At 37.6% G+C, this 23,111-nt stretch overlaps 2 protein-coding genes across 2 annotated transcripts in view; one reads left to right on the top strand and one right to left on the bottom strand.

Moving 5' to 3' along the window:
- The first annotated feature begins 5,275 nt into the window (after nucleotides 1-5,275).
- Nucleotides 5,276-6,073, top strand: LOC145994465 (uncharacterized). The gene has a single exon (XM_083130601.1). The coding sequence runs from the start codon at nucleotides 5,276-5,278 to the stop codon at nucleotides 6,071-6,073; it is 798 nt and encodes a 265-aa protein (XP_082986727.1).
- A 1,057-nt stretch (nucleotides 6,074-7,130) lies between these two features.
- LOC145994195 (uncharacterized) overlaps nucleotides 7,131-23,111 on the bottom strand; it is a 41,841-nt gene continuing 25,860 nt past the window's right edge. The window contains exons 6-11 of the mRNA XM_083130293.1: nucleotides 19,694-19,869; nucleotides 16,965-17,152; nucleotides 16,183-16,478; nucleotides 14,233-14,346; nucleotides 11,601-11,981; nucleotides 7,131-8,003 (exon numbers count right to left, since the gene is read on the bottom strand). Coding sequence (XP_082986419.1) covers nucleotides 7,275-8,003; nucleotides 11,601-11,981; nucleotides 14,233-14,346; nucleotides 16,183-16,478; nucleotides 16,965-17,152; nucleotides 19,694-19,869 — 1,884 coding nt within the window. The 3' untranslated portion in view covers nucleotides 7,131-7,274. The remainder of the gene's footprint in view (nucleotides 8,004-11,600; nucleotides 11,982-14,232; nucleotides 14,347-16,182; nucleotides 16,479-16,964; nucleotides 17,153-19,693; nucleotides 19,870-23,111) is intronic.

Raw genomic sequence — 23,111 nt, 5'->3', positions numbered from 1 at the left:
CCGATCCGATTTGTTTATAAATATCTTATTATTCAGTGCAAAATTCTGCCACTTTGTTATAATTTTTATGGATAATCTCTCTGCCATACTTTTTAAAAATGTAAATGTCTAAATATGCAACTTCTTTTGCACTGCAGTCACCTGGAAACACACTTTTATTAAGGAAGTCAATGAATTATTCAGGTTCTTCATGTACCATGTGGAATTTCATATCGGATTTGTAGAATATCGGTATTGGTAAATTTTATATCGGTACTTTATCGGCATCGGCCAAAATTTCATATTGGCCCATTCCTAATAAAAATTCTAGGCATGAGCTGATTTGGGTATTGCCTCATACCTGGCTCTGGGCTTCTGTCACCCTGTAAGTAATGGTTACCTGTAGGTCATATCACCTTAACTGTGGCCAAGATTGAGAATGTGTGGAGCTCTACATCCACACCTCCTCCTTCCTTCGTGGCACAGTGCAATTCACATCACTTAACAGTGAACTATTTTTGAAGGGTAGTAGACAAAAGAAACTTATTACTGTGCAGCACACGAAATAATAAATTTAGGGCCTCCCTGATAGCCTCTCTGTGCATAAAGTGGACTTAAAACTAAAAATAATAAATTTAAAAACAAAAGAGAAAGGCACGTATAAATAACAACATGTAAAGAAGTTGAAATAGGCTTGCTTCTTTTTTCAAATGTACCATTCCATGTTGAAAACAAGCCTTTGCACCCAACCTGCAACATGCGGACAGCATACAGACAGCGACAGCAGCCATTTTGCAGAAGACACCCAAATCCCACCCAACCCACCAGAAAATCAGGTCAGTGCTAACCAGGGTTGGCATTTTGCCCGGGTTTTTTCGAAAAAAACCCAACCTGGGTGTTTTTTTTGTTTTTTTCAAGTTTTATTTAAAAATGTATATTTTAAAAGTGAAATACATTTCCCCCTGGTAGTAATATATCGTAACATTCAATTTGTATTGCTTTATACCCTGTCCCAGCTATCTCTGGAGCAGGCGAACAAAAACAAGTCTCTGCGCAAGTAGTGACGTGAGACTACTCGACCAATGAACACGTGAGAGTGAACGGGATTGCGTGGAGAAGGGGTAAGCGACTGCAGTTACCAGCCTGCTTACTGCTTCACTCTGCTTTATCTCCAGAGATAACTGAGACAGGGTATAGTTGACTGAGGGCCGGTTAACCTTTCTGTTAGAATGATCTGTTCTAAAATATTTGTCCAACAGTTTGATTCTACTCTTGCTGGATGGTGTAATACTTAATGCTGTTGCTATGTGATCAGTTTTCAGGGTTGCATTTCCTGAGGAGGCACATACTTTAGTGCATCCAACAATCAGACTACTGGGAGGAAGGTGGGGTTACAAAATATGTTATAAGCGGGGTTTGGAGGGGGCACCCAATAACAATAATCCGTACTGGCACCTGACTATAGGTGAGGACTTATTGTAACAAGAGAAATGCCTATGATGCCAGAGGTCCCGGGCACTATGCCAAACCTTATGTATGAAGGGAAATTAACTGTCCTCAACCCCCCCCCCCCCTCTAGATTTGGAATCCAATCGCCACCACTGCTTGGATGCATCATCGTTTATGAACGTAACATAATTTTGAGTAGTTGTTATAACGAACACATTAACAAGCAACACAGTAAAATAACAAATCAACTTGAATAGTGCCGGAACCATTCTTCCCGGGAAGAAAAAAGCAATAACTGTAACTTTTTTACAGTGAGACACTCAATTTTATCAATCAGATTTGTTACTTTCTTCCCCCTGCAAAGATACTTAAATTTAAGCACATTATAGTATATGTTTTTCAACATGCAGTATTAATGAATATTCCATTCTGAACTTCAGTTTATGAAACAAATTAGTTTGTGAATGCAGTGTTGTGCCTATGTTGGAATGCATTATATATGCTACAGCTACACACATTTTTTTGTCTCATTTACAGTAAAATCTCGTTAATCAGGACTAATAGGGGGATAAGTTGACCGGTTTAACGAAAGTCCAGATTAACTGAAATAACCTAAAAGAACAGTAGAAAGTGCATTAAAACTCCGTTTATAGCAACAAACCATGTTTATTATGGTGTATTTATAGGGCATAGGCCTAAATACACTGTACAGTACAGTAAAATTTAAAGCAATACGACAATGCAATGCTGCTAGCTACATTTAAAACCTTGCATTCTGCTTTTTTTTTTTTGGCCTGTCTGGTTTATTGGGGTCTGGATTAACGAGGCTTTACTGTATTTCATTTCCATACAAGCTGCCATAGACCATCAAATAATCCAAATATACAAAGCAATGCTTTTTTTTAAATCTGCTTCAGTACAGTTTGTTTGCAGTTTATCAGTTGTTTTTTTTTCCATTATCTTTCTGGATGTTTCAAGCATAAATAATGCCAAATTATAAGTTTGCCATATTTCATTGTCAGTTTGATTTTATCCAAACATGCACTGTATTTCAATACATTTGTTGCCAGACTATAGTTTAAGTGATACCCCAAAATTCTCAAAAGAGCCTCCTCTCTTTTCTTATCTCCAAAAATGTAGTTTAGGCAGAGATTTGAATTTGGTGTCAGAATTTGGAATTTACCTCAGCATATGAAAAACTCATTTTTAATCTACAATCTTGAAATGCTTTGAACAAATGCAAATGCAAAACAAAAATAATTCTCAAGGTGTATCTAGTTTTGATTAATTTCAGCTCCTCTAAATATGTTGCAGTTATCATGGTCTCAAAATTGGTGACTTACCCATACCTTCCCTGAAACACACTACATTACAGTGTTTTTATAAAACTCAAGTGATGCCGTAACATTGCTGAGACCTGTGTTTGTTAATCTACGGAAATGTAACCCAGTGCATAATTTAAAGCTCTCCCAAGACATGTTGAACCGGTCTCTCGTGTACTATCTTTAAACATGGTGACCCATTTTTCTCAAATGGCATTTATCATAAATAAAACGTTTGTGATTTTATCACCTCTCCTAAACTATGAAATATTATTTTAAAAGTTTTTACTGCAAAACTGTGGACTATTGAAAGCTCTAAAGTCACTCAGTTTAATTTCTTATACCCTGAAAGTTTTGAAAAAAAAATAGAGCATAGCATAGAGGAAAAACATGGGAAAATATCAGTTTTTTATCCAACATCTTTGAAACACATTGCCCAATTTTGCTCACAACTTTTCTACCTGCAGAAATAATTTTGTTTAAATGATTCTAAATTTACAGTAGTTATCGTGGCCACTAAATAGATGACATATCTTTCTGCCCACCCACCCTAACTCATGCATCATATTTTGATAATTTTATTGTCTTATATTGTGCAAGTACATAATTTTCCTGTTAAGTTTCATGCACAAAACTCAAAACTGTAGTCTATTCGAAGATTTGAAAATGTCAAAAATGATCAAAATATGGAAGTATGCATATACACTGTATTTACTTGAGTACCCTACCCCTTAAAAAGGGGAAGAAAAAGAAAAACTGAAATTGTGGTAGATCATGAAGGTGCACGACTTACAAGGGTATACAGCTCCTGACCAGACACGAAAAACATTTTATCTTGCATAGGCAAGCAACCCATTATGATGAGAAAAATAATTTATAGTATTTCGATTTAATTATGCTACAATTAACAGCATTTCAATAAAATGTACTAAATTCTCTCTTGTAATGCTTTAAACATGCAAAAATTGATTGTTGATCATCACAGTTGAAACTATGATGTGCCACTATGACTTCCCCCACATAAGGAAGTGACTGATGACCAAAGTGCTACCACATTTCAAAAGTATAAGCTTTGTTCAAGTATGCATTGCAAATGTTTCATCTAAAAATTTCTGGTACTTACTTCTTTTTTGTTCCTTGGATATATATTCTTTTTATTTCTATTGAAAGTCCATTTCTAGCACGATTTGAGGAAAATAGCCTGAAAAACCCACTGTGACTTGTGCTGCATCATTATTTTTAGTATTATAAGCTCTGCTAAGCATGGCCGTATTTAGAGGGGGTGTTTCTAGGGTTCAACCCCCCCCCCCCCCCGAAACTTCTGACATGTTGGATTAATGGATGTTCAGAAACCAAAATCTGTAACAAATTTTCAATTTTTTTTTCGAAGCTTCACAAAAATACAAGGAGACAATGTTGATACGATCGAGCTAGAATTTTCATATATTTGGAATTCTGAAAGTTGAGTGAAACAGGATTTATTCTTGGAATCATAGCCCACCCGCGACCCCTCCATTTTCACTTCTGCTGTCATTTTTCCAGTGTTCTTCCTGCGTCACAAGGAATGTAGACTGAAGATTCCCTTATGATTGTCCCAAAATTTCCTTTCCAACTTTTAAATTCCCTGTCCGATAAAGTCGAAAATCCCCCTTGATAGGAGTTCAAACCTAGGATCTCCAGTTTCATAGCGCGTTACGTTCGCGATTGAGGTTACAATCCATGCACCAGGCTAAGTTTTTGAAAAGAATAACTGGTTCCACACTTTTCAAAATTCCAAAAATTTAATTTTAAAGTCAAACAACAAAAACTTTGACTAAAATTTCCATCTAACTTTTAGAGCTTTTTCTTGAAGGTATCTAAAGTTTAATGAAGAAGTATAATAATTGTGAATTTCAGTACACACTGTATGAAACGTAAAAATAACAAAGAAACTTGTGCTGGATATTCACTCATCTGCTGGATTGAGTAAGCCCCCTCAAGGATATAACAATAATTATTATTAGTATTATTATTATGGAATAAATTGTTTTATTATTATGAAATTTTAATTGTTATTGTAGAATTATTGTTATTATTTCTGTTATTCAAATTTCTGGCGACGCCCATGGGAACAATTATGAATGAACCCTCCCCGAAAATTTTTCCTGCCTACGGCCATGCTGCTAAGCCTTTTAGTACAAGTTTTACAAAATATTTTTACAATTGTATAAGCTCACAAGTATTTAAAGCAGTATTTCACAACATTTTCTTTAAAAAAAAAAAATGCTTTTTGACGGTTTTTCTAAAGAAAACCACATGGGGAAAACTGGGCCAACCCTGGTGCTAACCGAATTCAAATCTTGGCTGGAAGCCAACAACTGTTGGTGCATGAAATCAGATAAAACAAATCAGTATGTGATAATGTATAAAGGTGACTACTACCGAAAAATACATGATAAACTAAATAGTGATTCATACAAGACCATCGACAGGGACCCAACCGAAAAGTGCAAACGCATTATTAAGCGGCAATTGAAAGTTGTGTAATGCTGAACCAGGAAGACTGCAAACTTCTCAACACCCACCCATCTCCTGCCATAGCTTATGGCATTCCAAAAACGCACAAACAGGGTATTCTGCTGTGCCTCATCGTCGCAGGGTTCAACCCACCAACGGTCCACCTCACAAAGTGGCTAAAAAAGAATATATCTGAGCATAATCACAAACTGACCTACATTTTCCGAAACAGCACATATGCCAAAGAACTAATAACATCAATAGTACAAGCCAACCATGCCAAAATTGCCAGCGTAGATATAGTTGACATGTATAACTCCATCCCAATCGACCTAGCCCTCACCTCAGTGGAAAGAGGGCTTTCTGCCAATAAGGTCTCACCAGTGGAAGTGTCTGAGGTATCCAAGTTATTGGAAATCTGCCTCAGGCACAACTATTTCCAATTTCAAGACAAGTATTTCACACAAACTGAAGGTTTGGCCATGGGCAACCCCCTGTCTGCTCCCATAGCAAACATTGTCATACACCTAGCTGAAAAATATATTCTTCACTCACCAGAACTCCGATACATACGATATGGCAGATATGCAGATTACACCTTGGCAGTTTACAAAAGGGAAGAGGAAATAGATCTACTCATGGAAAAACTTATCAACATTCACCCCAGGTTGAAATTTACAATAGAACGGGAAAACCAAGGCATCCTTAACTTCCTAGATCTAACCATCAAAATGAGGGACAACAAATTCACCACCACGGTCTATAGAAAACCAGGGGCAGGGAACCTGTATATCCACTACACTTTCCAACCACCTACCCCAACATAAAGCCAATGTATGGCTTAACTTGTACAGAAGAGCTTTCTCTCACTGTTCAAGTGAAGATGATTTGAAGGAAGATGTTACCATAGTAACGGACATAGGACTTCAAAATGGATACACAGTACATCAACTCTCTACATGGTGCTGCAAAGCAGAAATGCAAGTACGACAACCTGACAACCTAACATACTCCACCCAGCCAGCAGTGATAAAACTAGATGGATTGCCTTCCCTTACCACCAGACTACATCCAACTGCCTAGCCAAGACCTTGAAACAATATGACATAAAACTCCCACACAAACCAACAAACAAAATAGCCAGTGCCCTAAGCAAACACAAGAGATCATTCCTTTCCCCACTAGACAACCCAGGTGTATATGATGCCCAGTGTGAGTGCAACTCACACTACATTGGCAGATTCAGATCTGTCAACGAGCATATACAACATCATTTAGCGGACGCAAAATAATCCCAGCCCACTACCGGACTAGCAAGGCACCTCAAGTTCAACAAACACAGGATCTAAAAAGTTTCAGTTAAGCACACATCTCGCACCATAATCGATACCAAAATCAAGGAGATGCATGCAATTATGCACTTTCTGCACGAGCTGAATATTGACAGCGGTCAGCTTATCATGTTTGGCTCCCGCTATTACAACAGCTCAAACCCATCGCATGCAGCAGACGAGATGGCTACACCATTGCCCCTAGCGGTAGTCGAGGAAACAACAACAGGAACTGGAAGTCAACCTAACAGTGAAGCATCGAGTTCCCAAGTGGATGGGGCCAGAAGCCACCGAAATTAATAGAACATTTACAAGTAAGTTTCGCGGATATATTTTTAGTAACTCGTTTACGTCTTATATAAGCCTATATACATTATATTTATATGCACCACTTGCTGTATATTACAAATAGTAGCTGTTTAACAAATTATATGAAGATTATTTTTCACTGGGATTGTTAAGGCTATGAATATAAGTTAATAAAGAAAATATACAGTAGTGTAGTGTGACTTAATTACAAATTGCAATGTTAATGTTCTGTTTTGGAGTTCTATACAAAGCATTTATTAGAAAACTTCAGTTGTTACTGTTCACAAATTGTGTACATTTCAAGAGCTTCTTTTTACATTAATATTACTTTCCCGAAAATGAGCAGGTTAATTCTGTGGGACATAAAAGCTGAATGGTATAGCAGTTTTCAAGATAATTGTTTATGTAGCCATTGGAATTGAAACATTGTTCCTCCTCTCACACAGTTCCTCCTCTCCCTCTTCATGGCATCATTTGGCTTCTGCAGATATCGCTGAAGTTCTTGTTGTCTCCAGTTGTCTTGCGTTTGTTCTACATTAATAATTTTCACTCCAGGGTTTTGGCTATTAATGTTTGTTTCGATGTTGTCATTTGCAGGTCGATAAAGTTGGTATGACCGTATCATTAAAAACTCTGCAAGTGAATCATTGTATTCCATTGTGGAGCATTCGTTCAGATTATGTTTCGTTTCATGATGAGGAAGTTGCCCCCTTTTTACATCACACTCTTGCGAATCAGGTTCTGAATCGGTCACGATTATTTTGGAGGTTGCGCTTGGCTGAGAGTCCTCTTTCGTCTGATTTGTAATATTTTTACCTGTGCACCGTATGCAGTTCAAGTGGTTCTTGTCGGGTGAGTGAGATTTGGAGCGTGGCGAGTGCACGCTTCGCAAGACGGAAGCATGTGTCGGTTTTGCTATCCTTTCTATGATGAGCTGCTCGTAATTTGAAGGTTGTGCGTATTCTGGCCTGTCGTATGGATGACTGGTGTAATTCCCAGCTTTGAGTTTCTTGTTGTGGACTGCATTCTCTTCATGCGCTTGACCGTCACTTTCCTTTGAACTTTGTATTTCTTTGGTTTTCGACAGTTTCTTTGGTGTAGTGGCCTTTTTACTGACCTACTGGAAAGCAGGAAATATGTGTAATCATAATATTTAGAACATACAGATGTGGAATGTCAGTAATGTCAATAAAAGTAAGTTTTTACATTTTGTCAGTTTTTTTTAAAAAAAAACATGAATGCATTTTTGGGATAACTTCCTAGTAACACATTATTTTTGCAATGATTAGGCATCCGTAACCCATACCTCTTCCTGCCGAAACCACAGTGCATGCCACGGTTGACAGAAGCGTTATCACCCCCACCCCCTCTTCTTCAGCAAACTGCTTTTCTCTGGGTATGGTCACTGCATCGACGAGTGGCATGTATATGAGGAGGGATGAAGACACAATTAGATTGCTACCTTTGAAAAAACAGTCAAGGGAACAAGGAAAGATATTCACTTCCCCCCCACCCTCCCCCTGTTGTGTTTAATGGAGAGACAGGGTCAAAGCACTTGGCAACTCCAAACTGGCCTTCCTTTGCCGGTGTGTACTACACTCAAAGATTTATGTTTGTGGTTTTCCCTCCTATTGAGGAAACAGAGGATTTTTAAACGAGACTAGAAACATAATCCATAGATTTTTTCAGTTCAGTTAAGACACTTTTCCTGACCTAGTAATTATTATTATGTTACTGACAGAGTAGTCAAGCTATGAAAGTGTTTCTTGAGCATTTTAATTTAAACTCTGTAATGCTGGTTTGAACACTAGATTTTTCTTCTCGGCTACCTACTGTTGTTTCCCATGTTATACTTCCAAGTCACCTTTGTTTACAGTCCTTTAATCTTGATTATTTTTGCATTACAAAATGAACACGTATAGTACGATAATGAAAACATGTCTTTCTTCATAAAAATGTTACTGTGTGTTCAATGAAAAAGGTGTGCCATGACTGGCTATAGAATGTTGAATGCAAGACATTTTTTTTAAATCCTAGTTCAACTTTTGGGCTCCCATGCAGATAAGTGGTTAGCTCTCTCACCTTTCGTGCAAGCAGTCCCAAGTTCTATTTGCACTGCGAGCCCCCAAAATTTTGTTGCTGACTCAGGTTTGTGAGGATAATTGAGGAGCTACTTGAAATGATGTCCCCTCCCCGCACAAAGAAGGCAATGGGACTCGGTGATGCATGGACCACACATCACCTAATGAAAGAGCTGCTTGGTAGGCCTCATGGAATTTAGTTTAACTTTTAAAATGCTAACTTATCAATAGGCTGTAATTGGTCAGATTTTGTGTGTGTCAGTATTCGTATGTGGTACTGAAGTAGGTAAAAAAGATAAAGTTCCCCATGTACCATGCCATGAAGGCAAATTGGGGGATGGGGGTAGGGTGCCTCAAATTCTCGATCTCTGCAATTTTGGAGGTATGTGATCAGCATCACCTTTACCCCCAGGTACCCATTGATTTGAGGCTGGGAGAACCCCAGAGCTACTTAATGCGAGGACAAGGCTGGAAAAATGCCCTACCGACTAGACTACCACGGGTCAAGTAGGTTTCAGGGCAATTTAATCATTATACAAGATGGCGCAAAAAGAACGCATGTTTTTTGGAATAAGTGTAACATCATTGATTTTCAAGATACAAACGTTTTATTAACACCAAAACAATCAGTAAAAAAAGCAGTTTAGATAGGTATACATGATGATTTAAGTATGGAAGATGATGATTTCGGTGCTGGCCCCCATGGCAGAGTGGTTAGCACATCATGCTATGAAGCTAGGGGTCCTGGGTTCGAATCCTAGCCTGGGCATGGATGTTTGTGAGTGTTTGTTCATCATATCATCACTCATTCCTTTCTTCGCAAATTAGCCAAAAGTGGCACAAAAAAGCGAAGTAAAATAAAGCAAATCATCAATCATGATGTCGGTGTAGTGTCAAGGACACTGAAGCACTATCTTTCTCACACTCAACATATTCTGGAATGCAAGCTGTATGGGGACGTCCAGTTGATTTCCTCTTTATAACTGATCCCGTTGTGCGAAATGATTCCACCCATCAGAGTATAGTGCTACGATCGGGTATTGACCCATTACATGCAACATTGAACTGTCAACGGAAAAGATGTTGAACACTAATCACCGAATCGTTGTATCTAAAGAACTGCAAGAACTGCTCAATGGCAAAAACGTGATGCTCCACGTTCCATTGTGCCATGACTACTACACTGCAATACGCACAGGCTGTATGGGCTGTTGTTAACCTCCCCTTTCCCAGGTATGCGCAGAAAATGCTGCTTTGCCAGACAAAATGTTGGCAAGGGCAATGCGGAACTTTGAGGAAAGGCTGACATCATCTTCCATACTTAAATCATCACTGTATACTTACCCAAACTGCATTTCTTACCGATGATTTTGGTGTTAATGAAACGTTTGTATCTTGAAAATCAACGTCGTTACACTTACTCCAAAAACATGAGTTATTTTTGTGCCATCTTGTACATAAATTCTACAGTGCCTATTTCAACAGTTAGTGCCTATAAATGCTTAAAATGTTTCAAAGGCAGACAAAAGAACATTTCAACTACAAGAAGTATGTTTTTTGTGTCTTGTTTAGGTTTCCCCACAAGCGAATTTAGGGAGCACACTGTTAACTGCTCTTTGCTCCTGTGTTGGAGCATGTTGAATGGTTGAACCACAGTCTTGATTCCGAACATTCCAGGTTCTAATCCAGACCTGGGCATGACTGTTACTTTGGAATGTGTCATGAGTGCAGAACAATTGTTATTATACACTATAAAAATTTTGTCTATTATTTGAGATACACTATAAAACTTTAGTGTAGAACAGATAATTTTTAAAATCTTTGTTTTGAAAATGAGTTAATAATGTATAAATATATAATAGTGGTTCCGTTATATCATACATTATGAGAGCCATTAATGTTAAATTTTCGATGAGAGAAACATAATTTGAGACCTTTCATTATTTACAATATTGAAAGGGAATGCATATTACGTGCCTGTTTAAAAGTTTTTAATGCGTATTATCATGCCTATTTTTTACATTTCTGTGTCTCTTTTTTTCCTGAGTGGGCAGTTTTTAGTGTTTAGAAATCCAGGCTCTAGTAAGTATTCAAGGGGTTCTAAGCCACACCTTTGGCCTGGAATAAAAAAAGAGAGTCAAATGTTGGAAAATATGCAAAATATAGGACTGAATCCTAATAATGGAACATACCCACAAAACATTTATGGTCATATTCCTCCTCTTGGAAATCCTTGCCATGTCAGTGGGAAAATGTTATAAATCATATTGATCAGGGTTACACATTTAAAAAAATACTAAATTATGAAACAAAATGCTTTATATTCCCAACTAAATTACAGCAACTACGTACTTAATTAAAAGCATACAAAATATTACACTACTTTAGCATTTAACCTAAAAATCAACAACGCTAATATGTATAGGATATGGAGTTCTGTGCAAAATTCGTTGCTTTGTTTGAATGAGTGCATAGTCCCTTTCAAATTCAGCTAGCATACTGCTACAGTCCGGTTTCATCAGAAGTACTTGAGTAATCGGACAGAACTTCAAACTATATAGATCATCAATACTCTCATCTACACTAAAGTTCTTGCAAGCTTCCAAAGAATGGTCTACTTCGGTATCTCCCACCTTGACGCATCGGTTCGTGGAGACTTCATTGGGACAATGATGGTGCACATGCCGAGCGCAACAAATGCCACTTGCATGAGCCACTACCGAGTGACTTATAGCACCTGAGTTCAGGAACAGTGGGGGGAATCTAGATGAGCCGTGAATCTTGCGGCATTCTTGATAGTTCTTCGTCATCGCCTCTCTCCACAGTGAGGCTTGGGTTGGAGCGTTGATTCTCGTCAACATTTCGTCAAGCTGCTTCTGTTCTCTCTTGCTCAGTTTTGGTGACGGTGGACGATATTCAATGATCTTCATTTTTGTCCTCTTCCCTGACCCTGGAAAGAGTCCTCGTTTCTTCGCAACATCTATCATCAGCTCAGGTCCTATCCTAATGATTTCCTGTAAACAAAAGAATGTTCCTAGTAATTAATTTGGTTTATTTTACTTTGTATTTCTGCTACTTTTGGCTAATTGTGAAGATGAAGATGAGGATGAGTGATGATATGATGAAATGGATGAAGGAACACTTGCAAAGAATTCCTAAGCCCAGGCTCAGATTCAAACCCAGCATATCTGGCATTGTAGCGTGCTGTGAAATGTATGTACTTTATTTTCACACCATTAGCTTGGATATAAATGTTTTAAGTACATTCACAGAGTTAATCCATCTCCATTCCTATTTCCATATTCAGATATGAGGCTGAACTATTGAAAACACATATGGTTCTGAGCAAGATGTGTTTATTGTCTCCATTTTTAAGATGTGTTTATAACCTCTATTTTTAAGATGTGTTTATAGCCTCCATTTTTAAGATGTGTTTATAGTCTCCATTTTAAGATGTGTTTATTGTCTCCATTTTTAAGATGTGTTTATAGCCTCCATTTTTAAGATGTGTTTATTGTCTCCATTTTTAAGATGTGTTTATAGCCTCCATTTTTAAGATGTGTTTATTGTCTCCATTTTTAAGATGTGTTTATAGTCTCCATTTTTAAGATGTGTTTATAGCCTCCATTTTTAAGATGTGTTTATTGTCTCCATTTTTAAGATGTGTTTATAACCTCTATTTTTAAGATGTGTTTATAGCCTCCATTTTTAAGATGTGTTTATAGCCTCCATTTTTAAGATGTGTTTATTGTCTCCATTTTTAAGATGTGTTTATAGCCTCCATTTTTAAGATGTGTTTATTGTCTCCATTTTTAAGATGTGTTTATAGCCTCCATTTTTAAGATGTGTTTATAGCCTCCATTTTTAAGATGTGTTTATAGCCTCCATTTTTAAGATGTGTTTATTGCCTCCATTTTTAAGATGTGTTTATAGCCTCCATTTTTAAGATGTGTTTATAGCCTCCATTTTTAAGATGTGTTTATTGTCTCCATTTTTAAGATGTGTTTATTGTCTCCATTTTTAAGATGTGTTTATAGCCTCCATTTTTAAGATGTGTTTATAGTATCCATTTTTAAGATGTGTTTATTGTCTCCATTTTTAAGATGTGTTTATTGTCTCCATTTTTAAGATGTGTTTATAGCCTCCATTTTTAAGATGTGTTTATAGTCTCCATTTTTAAGATGTGTTTATAGTCTCCATTTTTTAGATGTGTTTATAACCTTCATTTTTTAGATGTGTTTATAGCCTCCATTTTTTAGATGTGTTTATAACCTCCATTTTTTAGATGTGTTTATAGCCTCCATTTTTAAGATGTGTTTATAGCCTCCATTTTTAAGATGTGTTTATAGTCTCCATTTTTAAGATGTGTTTATAGCCTCCATTTTTAAGATGTGTTTATAATCTCCTTTTTTAAGCATCATGCCACCCAGTGTAAAATTAGGTCAGGTTCATGAGCATCTAATTTGTCATGCAATAAAATTATTGTGGAATCTTAAACTAATATCTTAATATGCATCTAAGTACAAAGTAGTTACAGTTGTCATAGCATTAATATTTTACGTAATTTCAAGCTGAGTATTTGTTGATGTGTAATATGGAAGAAACAAAAATTAGTAACAATTAGGATATGTGAACAGAAGGAATGGCAGAATGTAAGATGATACATAAAGTTGGAAAGTCAGGTCGAATCCTGACTTGGGTATGGGTTTTCTTTGTTAGTGTCCTTTCATTAATTTCATCCATCGCAGTTAGCCAAACGTGACAGAAAAGCAATGCTAAATAACAAAAATGAATTCAAATTCAAATCTACAGAGTTTTTTCTACAACTTCAGTGGGTCTGAAACATGAAAACTGAGAAACTCTAGACCTGAAAATATATACCAAGATATAGGCTGGATCCAGAACTAATGTACTTGATTCCTAAGTGAGTACAATTTTCAGTACAGTGCCCCTCTAGATTTTCAATTGATTTACATTGTTAATTTTACAAATTCTCATACTTGAATTATTTAAAGTATACCTTACTAAAGCAGTTCATCAAAATAGACCATTGTGGATTTGTTAGGTTAGGTTTTGCACACCTTTTGAGTATATATAGGTAGATAATACTATGTTATCATCCAGCTCTTGTGCATTTGTCAAAGTGCTAAAACATGAAAATGAGAAAGGGCACTCTTAGCAGGTCAAAACATTCCTGTACTTGACCATACAAGAGTATTATTGTCATTAGCGGTATTTTAGTAACAATTAAGTGCCTTAACTTACTTTTCTCCTGATGTAAGCTATGTAGCAATTCTCAGTGTCAAATACTGTAAGGGTACCATTTCCAACTGTTATTTGAGGAAGCGGGTGGATCTCAAATTCCTCCCCTTCTGTAAACTAAGGATGAAAGGAATTAATTAAATATTTTAATACTTTTCAACACACTTACATTATGATAACAACCTGTTTGTTATATTTAATTTATTATAAGGATGGGCCATGTCTTTTCAGGGCAAAATTGGAACCAGAAATGGATAGGTACTTGCATGTTGCAAATAAAAGAGATATGGAGATATTTTATGCAACTTTTGCAAACTGAATGGATTGCATTACCCTGCTCCCTTCTCCACTGCACTTTGAGCCAGTGATGTGCCCAGGATTTTCAAAAGAGGAGGGGTTACGTTAGAGTTGCAAAAAAGCCAGCTTTTTTGAATGGACGGGGTTTTTTTCAATAAAAAGCCTGCTTTTTTGGAAAGATACAGGAAATTTTGGCTTTTTACCAATTACAACTAACCTATTTCACTTGAAGTTACTGTTGAGTTACAGGTTTGTAGTGACATTTTACAAGTAGGTAAAAAAAAAATTACATGATGTAGCTGCCCAGAGACAGATTATTGGCCAATCCCAGTGGACACATATTGCATAGTGGTTCAGATACAATTTTAACCCTAGCTTACCAAGGTGAAGAGGGAGGCCCACCACATGTATATTTTTTAGACTTTTCAACTGTTTGAAAATTCAAACATTGAAAATCATATCATGCTAATCATACTATTAGGTTATACTAAAGAACACATACAAAACTACTCTAGTTATGTGAATATGTTTATACTACATAGATATATTTAATAAGCCTATCGAAATATGAAGATAACACTTGGAAGGATCCTCACATTCAAAAAAGCCAGCTTTTTGAAAACACTATTTATATCTAGCTATGAATTTCATATTGTAAATTGTATTTTATATTTAGAAATTAGTGTCTATTTTACAGTAGGGAGATTCACGAAAACCATAGAACAGGAAAAATACTGCCAGCTCATGTATTTTCATTGATTTGAGTCACTTTTGTGAAAAAAGCCGAAAAAAGCCCAACCGGAAAAGCTGCAGAAAAAACTGTTTTTTTCTCTAAAAAAGCCAGGTTTTTTTCGACCACTTCCAACTCTAGGTTACGTATTCTTTTTTTTTTAGTGGTTAGTCCTCATTTTGCCAGCATTTGCCTAACTTTTCTTTTGGAATACTGGTCCAAAGGGGGTAGGGTATGATTCCTACCAAGCCTTCATTGGGCACGCCACTGCTTTGAGCAGTATGTATATTCACCAATAGGTTTTCACACGGGTAATGATTAAAGGAACAATATCTTGTATTTTCAACCACAGTTTTTGTCCAAGTTCAGAACAGAAATAAAGAACTTACCGACTCCATGGCAAAATAGTATGAGAGTGCTACAGTGCTAGGGTTGCGGGTTCCAATCATGGCCTGGGCATGAGTGTCCTTCAACTGCATTTTATCACTCCTCCTATTTGTTGCAATTAGCCAAAAGGGGCAGAAAAGCGATGCTAAATAACAAAAATCGAATCAGAAATTTAATTTTTGTTCTTTTTCAGAAATAAAGAACTCTTTCCTGGGAAAAACATCAATATCTCTTAACCATTCGTCACCTGCTCCTTCTAAGAGGGACAAGGAAAAATAGCTTAGAACTACATTTTCTATGATGACACATGTTGTGTATCAGCACCATAATTCATTTCATAAACCAGTTGGAAAGTTTTGTGCTTAATCAAAGGAAATACCAACTACTTAACAAAATAGTCCATTTTCTTGGCAAGAATTGCCATGTACCAGTTCAGGCTCTGACAATATTGTCAGCTAGATAATATCGGGTTTCTTTATTTCTGTCTGAAACTGTACGTCTTTAGCCATTGGTAACACAGTTAGTAGATTATGTCTTACGGGTGACACCGAACGGAGTGATTTATCACTGTCATTTGGGTTCTGCTGCCTCTCTAGCCTTTGCAAGTTCACCTTTCTTTCATACAGAAGTCGGTTCACTTCGGGAATGACCTTCTTCACGAGGTGCTTATTTTCTTCTTCTAACTTTGAATGTGTTGTATAGAGGACGACCTGGACTGCCGGAATGCACATCGCCTGTCGCAAAGTCTTCTTCTGTTCTTCAATCAGTGAAGTCTCCCGACGAAGCAATGTTGCATTGGGGGATGGTTTGGTGAATTCTTCAAGCATTTCTACATCTGCAAGTAAAAGATAACACTGGTGATTGATTGATTTAAATTTTTTGGGTGCATTGATTCGTTTGGCCATTTTGCACCCTTCAGTGTATATGGGGAAAAATCCTCTTATCTAAAATCCTTAATTCAAAATTTTAAAAGAACCTCTTTGAGAAAGGTTAAGGGACCTGCATAGGACAAACACAACACATTAAAAAAGGTAGAAATAGTCTAAAAATACCTGAGAAGCAATGTGAAAGGCCTGCTCTTTGCAAAAAGTTAAAAACATTGGCTAAAGTACTGTCATCGTCTCCCAACTGACAAATTGTTGGGAAGATTAAAACCCTGTATGAGGTAATTAAAATTGGCACATTTGAGAAGAAAATTTTTGATTTTCACAAATTATTATTTTGAGATCTCCTGTGGCCTCAAATCAAACCGGCTACTATTTAAAGGTTAACTAAATTTTTGGGAAAGAAAAAAAGTGTGAATGTGTAACAATCCATTTACCTCCATCTTGACTGCATACCAGTTCGACAGGATCTGTGACAGCCGAGTAAGTGTTTGGAGGGCTGACAAGGACTGCAGTTGCTGTGTTGAACATTTCATCTTCAGGATCAAAATTGGTGAATTTGTCTTCATAAAGCACAACATTTGTGACGCCTAATTCATCCAGGTAATCTTCAAAGTTGCCTTTCCTAGAAACGGAACAGAACTGATAGAAATTCTGAAGAATTAGCCACATTCGTTACTATCTTCTCCAGCGGTAATTTGTTCATGTGGTTTGTAACACTGTTGTTAATTGAAGCAATTGGGATAGAATTATTGTGCAGTTCACAGAATAATACAGTGCTTTTCACGGCCAAGTCGCCCTTGGAGTGGCAGCTAGCATGCCTGGCAGTGAGAGTGCATCTGCTGGCATTTAGACCCACAGTTTTACGCTGACCTTGGAACTGGACACGTCAGTGCTCCAGATAGCTGGTGTCAAGTTTGCATGTGTTTGTGAAGTGTTAAGGAGTTAACAAGTGTTTTAGATTGTTTTGTTTTAGTTTACATGTTGCTGGTGCTTTTCTGCAGTCTAATAATGCCATATATACTTATATGTACAATTTAAAACAATGAATTTTTATGTTTGACTCTTACGTCAGTACAAATTCTTGGTGGGAAGTTACAACACATTTTGCAGCAGAATTCTCAAATGTTTCTGTTCCATACAGGGACAGTGTTCAAAAACTTGTGAACAAATTTAGGGAAACATGGTCTGTTGTTGATAAGAAGCAAATGGTGCATTGGTGTGTCCTTACTTAGGAGAAGCCTCCCCGATGGCACAGTGGTACCGTCGTCGCCTTGTAATCAAGGGGTCTCGGGTTCGATTCCCGGTGGAGGTGTATAGTGGTTCGGATACCACTTTAAGCTGTAGGTCCAGTCCCGATTAGCCTTACTGTGCATAAAGTGAACTTTAAACACCAACTCAATCAATCAATTACTTAGGAGAAACTAGATGACGTTGGAGCACGTTTGGAACATACCCCTAAAAGAACAGACATTTCCATGGTGTGTGCATGGCAAGCTAACAAGCTTTAAAATAACGAGAGAAATTGAAGCAACTTCAGAGGAGGAACTGATGCATGTGAAAATTTCTTAAAAATATACCGTAAATGTATTGATGCAGGATGACAACATTTCCAACACCTGTTGTAAGAAGGTACATGCTCATTTTAATTGTAACTGTCCATGTATTGTATGAGCTTATTTCATTACGTAGCTAGTGGTTCCAGTTACGCAGATGTTGCATCCAATTTGCTGGTAGATGTGCTTTCACTGCCCAATGTGCTAACTGCCGCTCTATGGATGACTTGAACCATGAAAAGCACTATGTAAGTTAAAGGGGCTGTTCAAGGCCTCCCCGGTGGCATAATGGTAACTTTGTCACCTTGTAATCGAGGAGTCCCAAAGTTGATACCATGTGGAGGCACATAGGGTTTGGATCCCACTTTAAACTGTAGGTCCCATTTCTGATTAGTGAATCTGTGCATAAAAGCAGACTTAAATTAAGAACTCAAACAAGCCAAAGCCATTCGCATTTACCTGTTATCCACTGCAAATGTAATACTTTTTGTATTCAACGCCAGAGTGTAGCACATACAAAGTGGTATCATGCTGAGAATTGCAAGGCAGGAAGTTATTTTGATAAGGATACAAGGATCAAATTTATCTCTCAACCACAACTTGAACCCAGGTTTCTTTCATATCATGGCATTATTCTGCTCAGCCAGTTCTTTGCATACAATGTCAGGATTAGATTTGGAACAGTTTTTAATCATATTTCTTGGAGTTCTAGGCTGTGCCTAATAAAAGGATTCTCGAATTTTGCATGACAAAACTTAACACCTGGAGAAAAAAGAAGAAATGACCAAGACGATACTAACGCTTCAACTGTGCTCAGATCCTCTTCCATTAGTGGTGTGTAAATTGAATCTTCTGGTTATAAAATAGGGCAACATAGAGAAGAATGTTCTCTACTGACAGTGAAAGTCTTGACGAAGCTGATGGAAACCATTGGTGTTTAATGTTCCCTGCATTGAAAAGTCTACTCTGGTGACAAGAATGACGATGCACCAAATACAGGATGTGGCATAAAAATTGGCTTTTTTAAAATACAACAATACTAATAGTACTACATTTTATTAGACAAAAATACAAACACATCAACTACACCATTGCACATTGCCATTTGCAAAATATGCACAGTCACGTTCATATGTTGAAAATTACATCCTGCAGGTGACCACCATTTCATCGTTGACCCTGGTTCAATCTGTAATTGAAATCGTCCATGGCACATCCCAATATGTGAATAGAAATGTTTCTGCTTCAGTGCACTTCCCGTAGCTTCATAGTTCTTCAGGCACATTCTGGTTGGATTAGCAAATGGAATAAGATCTTGTCATCCGAGATTAAAGTAATGTTTATATTCTCGTCTCGCAGCAGCAACAGAGTCACCATTTTTATAGAACACCCTCGCAGTTACAGCACATTGAGTGGTCCATGTCTGTAAATGGCATACGTTGGTGATGCAAATTATAATCATTAAGTGTTGCCAATACCATTACTGAAACTCTCTCAACGAAAGATAACAATTCCTTTTTTTTTGGCCACAGCTGGTAAGAGATGCAATATGCTTCTCTGTGCAAAGAAAAAGCTTATCTGTGATATGTATAGAAAATTAAAATACTAACCTTTTCCCAGCTCCAAAGGCTTTCAAGCTGTTGATTTTAGGATTTTTTGCCACAAGACTTGCCAGATATGCTGTAACTCTCGGTGACTTAACATGTGTGTGGATGATGCACCCGTTCAGATTCAAATCTTTTAGCACATGGCTGATCACCATGGGACCTGAACAAAAAGATCGGTCCTACAATTGAAAAAAGTGCATCTCATAGATATTTTATAAGCTACATTTCTTATGTATGTGAAATGGATTAATACACTATGTTTTGATCTGTGTGTAAAATTGTACAAATTACAAGTGTAATATTATTTTGATGTATTGGGTTACTAAAATTTACATTTTGCATAAATTTTATTTTATTTTGTGATTTAAGTATCTCAGAGTACCTTCCTGATGCTATGTGGCAACACTGTGATCACGGGGTCTCATCTTCTAGTTCTCGAGAATGCACATTGCTCAGTGGTTCATAAAAAATAATAACGCATGGCACAACAGCCCCTGCTGGCCTCACTTCCACCTGGCAAAGTCGATCATTCAACCAGTTATACCAGATGGGTAGTCAGCACCACAAACCCCCTAGTCATCGTAGGTTCCTATTACTGCATTATCCTACTCATTCGTAGCTCCCCAATTTTCTCACAATGGCCACCGGACCCATACACAGGCCGAAATCTCAGGAGAAAAGTTGTTAAGCTCTCCCCAGGAGACTCGAACCTGCATGCATCCTGTAGTCCAGAGGTGCGGGACTCTCAGTGGTTCATATTCCACTTTAAAGTGTAGGTCCAGTCCCAATTAGCCTATTTGCGCATAAAATGAACTTAAAAGTACCTCCAAAGCATATGGATACTGTAACTTTCAAACTAATATTTCTGCAATTTGAAATAGCCCTTTTCAACTGTACAATAGAACATAGGAAATAGGTTAATATACTGGAATCAAGCGTTAACTTAATCTGTGAAACTATTTGTTGACAGTTCTATTACAGTTCCACTGTCATGAAAATGCATGCGCGATGCAATGAGTGTCTTGCTTTAGGGAGATTGCACACCAAAGCGACAAGGGGCACGTGACACTTATCGCTTGAGGATTTCACCAACCGAACTCTGGCCTGTGCTTCCCGTCATGCCACTACGATGTGAAATGTTGCTCTTGATTGGCTCCTTTCCAAGCAACATGTGTCGATTCGGTATGAAAGTTGCCTTGGACCGAAGGACCCATGTTGCTTTGGTGTGAAATCCTCGTATCGTTTGTCTCGTGTCGCTTTGGTGTAAAATCTCCTTGAGGAAACTGTGCAGTCAGAGCTTGTGTCCCTACGGTTCGAAAGGCTGCATTGATTACGGACTGCTCGCTTCCAAGGACCCATGTCGCTTTGGTGTGAAATCCTCGTATCGTTTGTTGCGTGTCGCTTTGGTGTAAAATCTCCTTGAGGAAACGGTGCAGTCAGAGTTTGTGTCCCTACGGTTCGAAAGGCTGCATTGATTACGGACTGCTCGCTTCCAAGCGACACTTGTGGTTTGTCGCCTCGGTATGAAATATCTCTCAGGATACTATTTATATTATAATAACATAGAAAAATAAAACTCTAGTACACAATCCAACACCTGACGTCCGGAATCACTTTGTGATGTTTCTTCTTGTGTTACGCATGCTATTTATTTATTAATTTTATTTTACTTTTCTTTCCAAATTAATGTCATTTCGTAACTGCAAATCACTCCACAAATATAACTGTTTCCATCAATTCACGTACCGCCTTTCAAGACAAACAAATCTACATAATATATTCCAAAAATTAACAAAGCCGCATTACTTTCATAAGAAAATTAGCACCGACATTGATCGCACTGCCATCTATGTTTCTCATCTGTCTGGCAGGGTGGCGACAGACCTGGAAAACCGGGAAAAGTCAGGGAATTTGAGGTGTCAAAAAAAGTCAGGGAAATGTCAGGGAATATCGTCTTCATTGACTTCAAACACTCTTTTGACGAAAATTGTTATAACTCGGGCACTATGGGAGCAATCTACTTCGGATAACTTTTGTTTTGCAGCTAGAACATCAGCGCATGCAATCTTGTAAAATTTAGAACACCGGACCGAGAAAGGGGGCTTGGGGGGGGGGGCACGTCCCCCGAATTTCAATGGGAAAAACAAAAATCTGAAGTTTGCCCCCTCTTCTCCCGTTATTTTGGGGAGAAGGCACAAACTTTAGTATTCTTTTCAAAGAATGGACATTTCTCAAGAGAATGAAACATGTTTCATGTTCTTGGGTTCCATACAAGTTGAATAATAAGCCAAAATGTGATTTTTTTTAACGAAAAATAGGTAATTTGCATTTTTGGAGGAAAATTGTTATAACTCGGACACTATGGGAGCAATCTACTTATGATAAGTTTTGTTTTGCAGCTAAAACATCATAGCATGCAACCGTGTACAATTCAGAACGCCGTACCGAGGAAGGGGGTTTGGGGGGGGCGACCCCCGAATTTCAATGAAAAAACCATAAAAATCTGGCGGTTGCCCTTCTTCTCCCGCTATTTGGGAAGAAGGCGTGAACTTTAGTATTCTTTTCAAAGAATGGACATTTCTGAAGAGAATGAAACATGTTTCATGTTCTTGGGTGTCATACAAGTTGAATAATAAGCCAAAATGTGATTTCTTTTTTTTTCTTTTTTTTACGAAAAATAGGTAATTAGCATTTTTGGAGGAAAATTGTTATAACTCGGGCACTATGGGAGCAATCTACTTCGGATAAATTTTGTTTTTCAGCTAAAACATCGTACCATGCAACCGAGTACAATTCAGAATGCCAAACGAGGAAGGGGGGGGGGGGTTGGAGTCGCGACCCCCGAATTTCAATGAAAAAAATCATAAACATCTGGAGTTTGCCCCCTCTTCTCCCGCTATTTGGGAAGAAGGCGCGAACTTTAGTATTATTTTTAAAGAATGGAGATTTCTGAAGAGAATGAAACATGTTTCATGTTCTTGGGTGTCATACAAGTTGAATAATAAGCCAAAATGTGATTTCTTTTTTTTTCTTTTTTTTTACGAAAAATAGGTAATTAGCGTTTTTGGAGGAAAATTGTTATAACTCTGGCACTATGGGAGCAATCTACTTCGGATAAGTTTTGTTGTTTTGCAGCTAAAACATCATAGCATGCAACCGTGTACAATTAAAATCGCCGAACCGAGGAAGGGGGTTTGGGGGCGTGACCATAGAATTTCAATTAAAAAAAATATCTTTAGTTTGCCCCCCTCTTCTCTCGCTATTTTCGGAAGAAGGCACAAACCTTAGTATTCTCTTCAAAGAATGGACCATTCCAAAGAGATTGAAACTTGTTTCATGTTCCTGGGTGCCATACAAGTTGAATAATGAGCCAAAATGTGAGACTATTCGGAAATGTGTCATGGATATGTTGCGGAGCAGG

Source organism: Lepisma saccharinum, chromosome 10, assembly GCF_977018435.1.
Source record: "Lepisma saccharinum chromosome 10, izLepSacc3.1, whole genome shotgun sequence".
NCBI classification, from domain to species: Eukaryota; Metazoa; Arthropoda; class Insecta; order Zygentoma; family Lepismatidae; genus Lepisma; species Lepisma saccharinum.
This window is presented reverse-complemented; position numbering and strand designations above follow the sequence as displayed.

Bases quoted from the DNA above. Each gene is read 5' to 3' on its own strand.
- LOC145994465 (XM_083130601.1), top strand. From the start codon at position 5,276: ATGCTGAACCAGGAAGACTGCAAACTTCTCAACACCCACCCATCTCCT.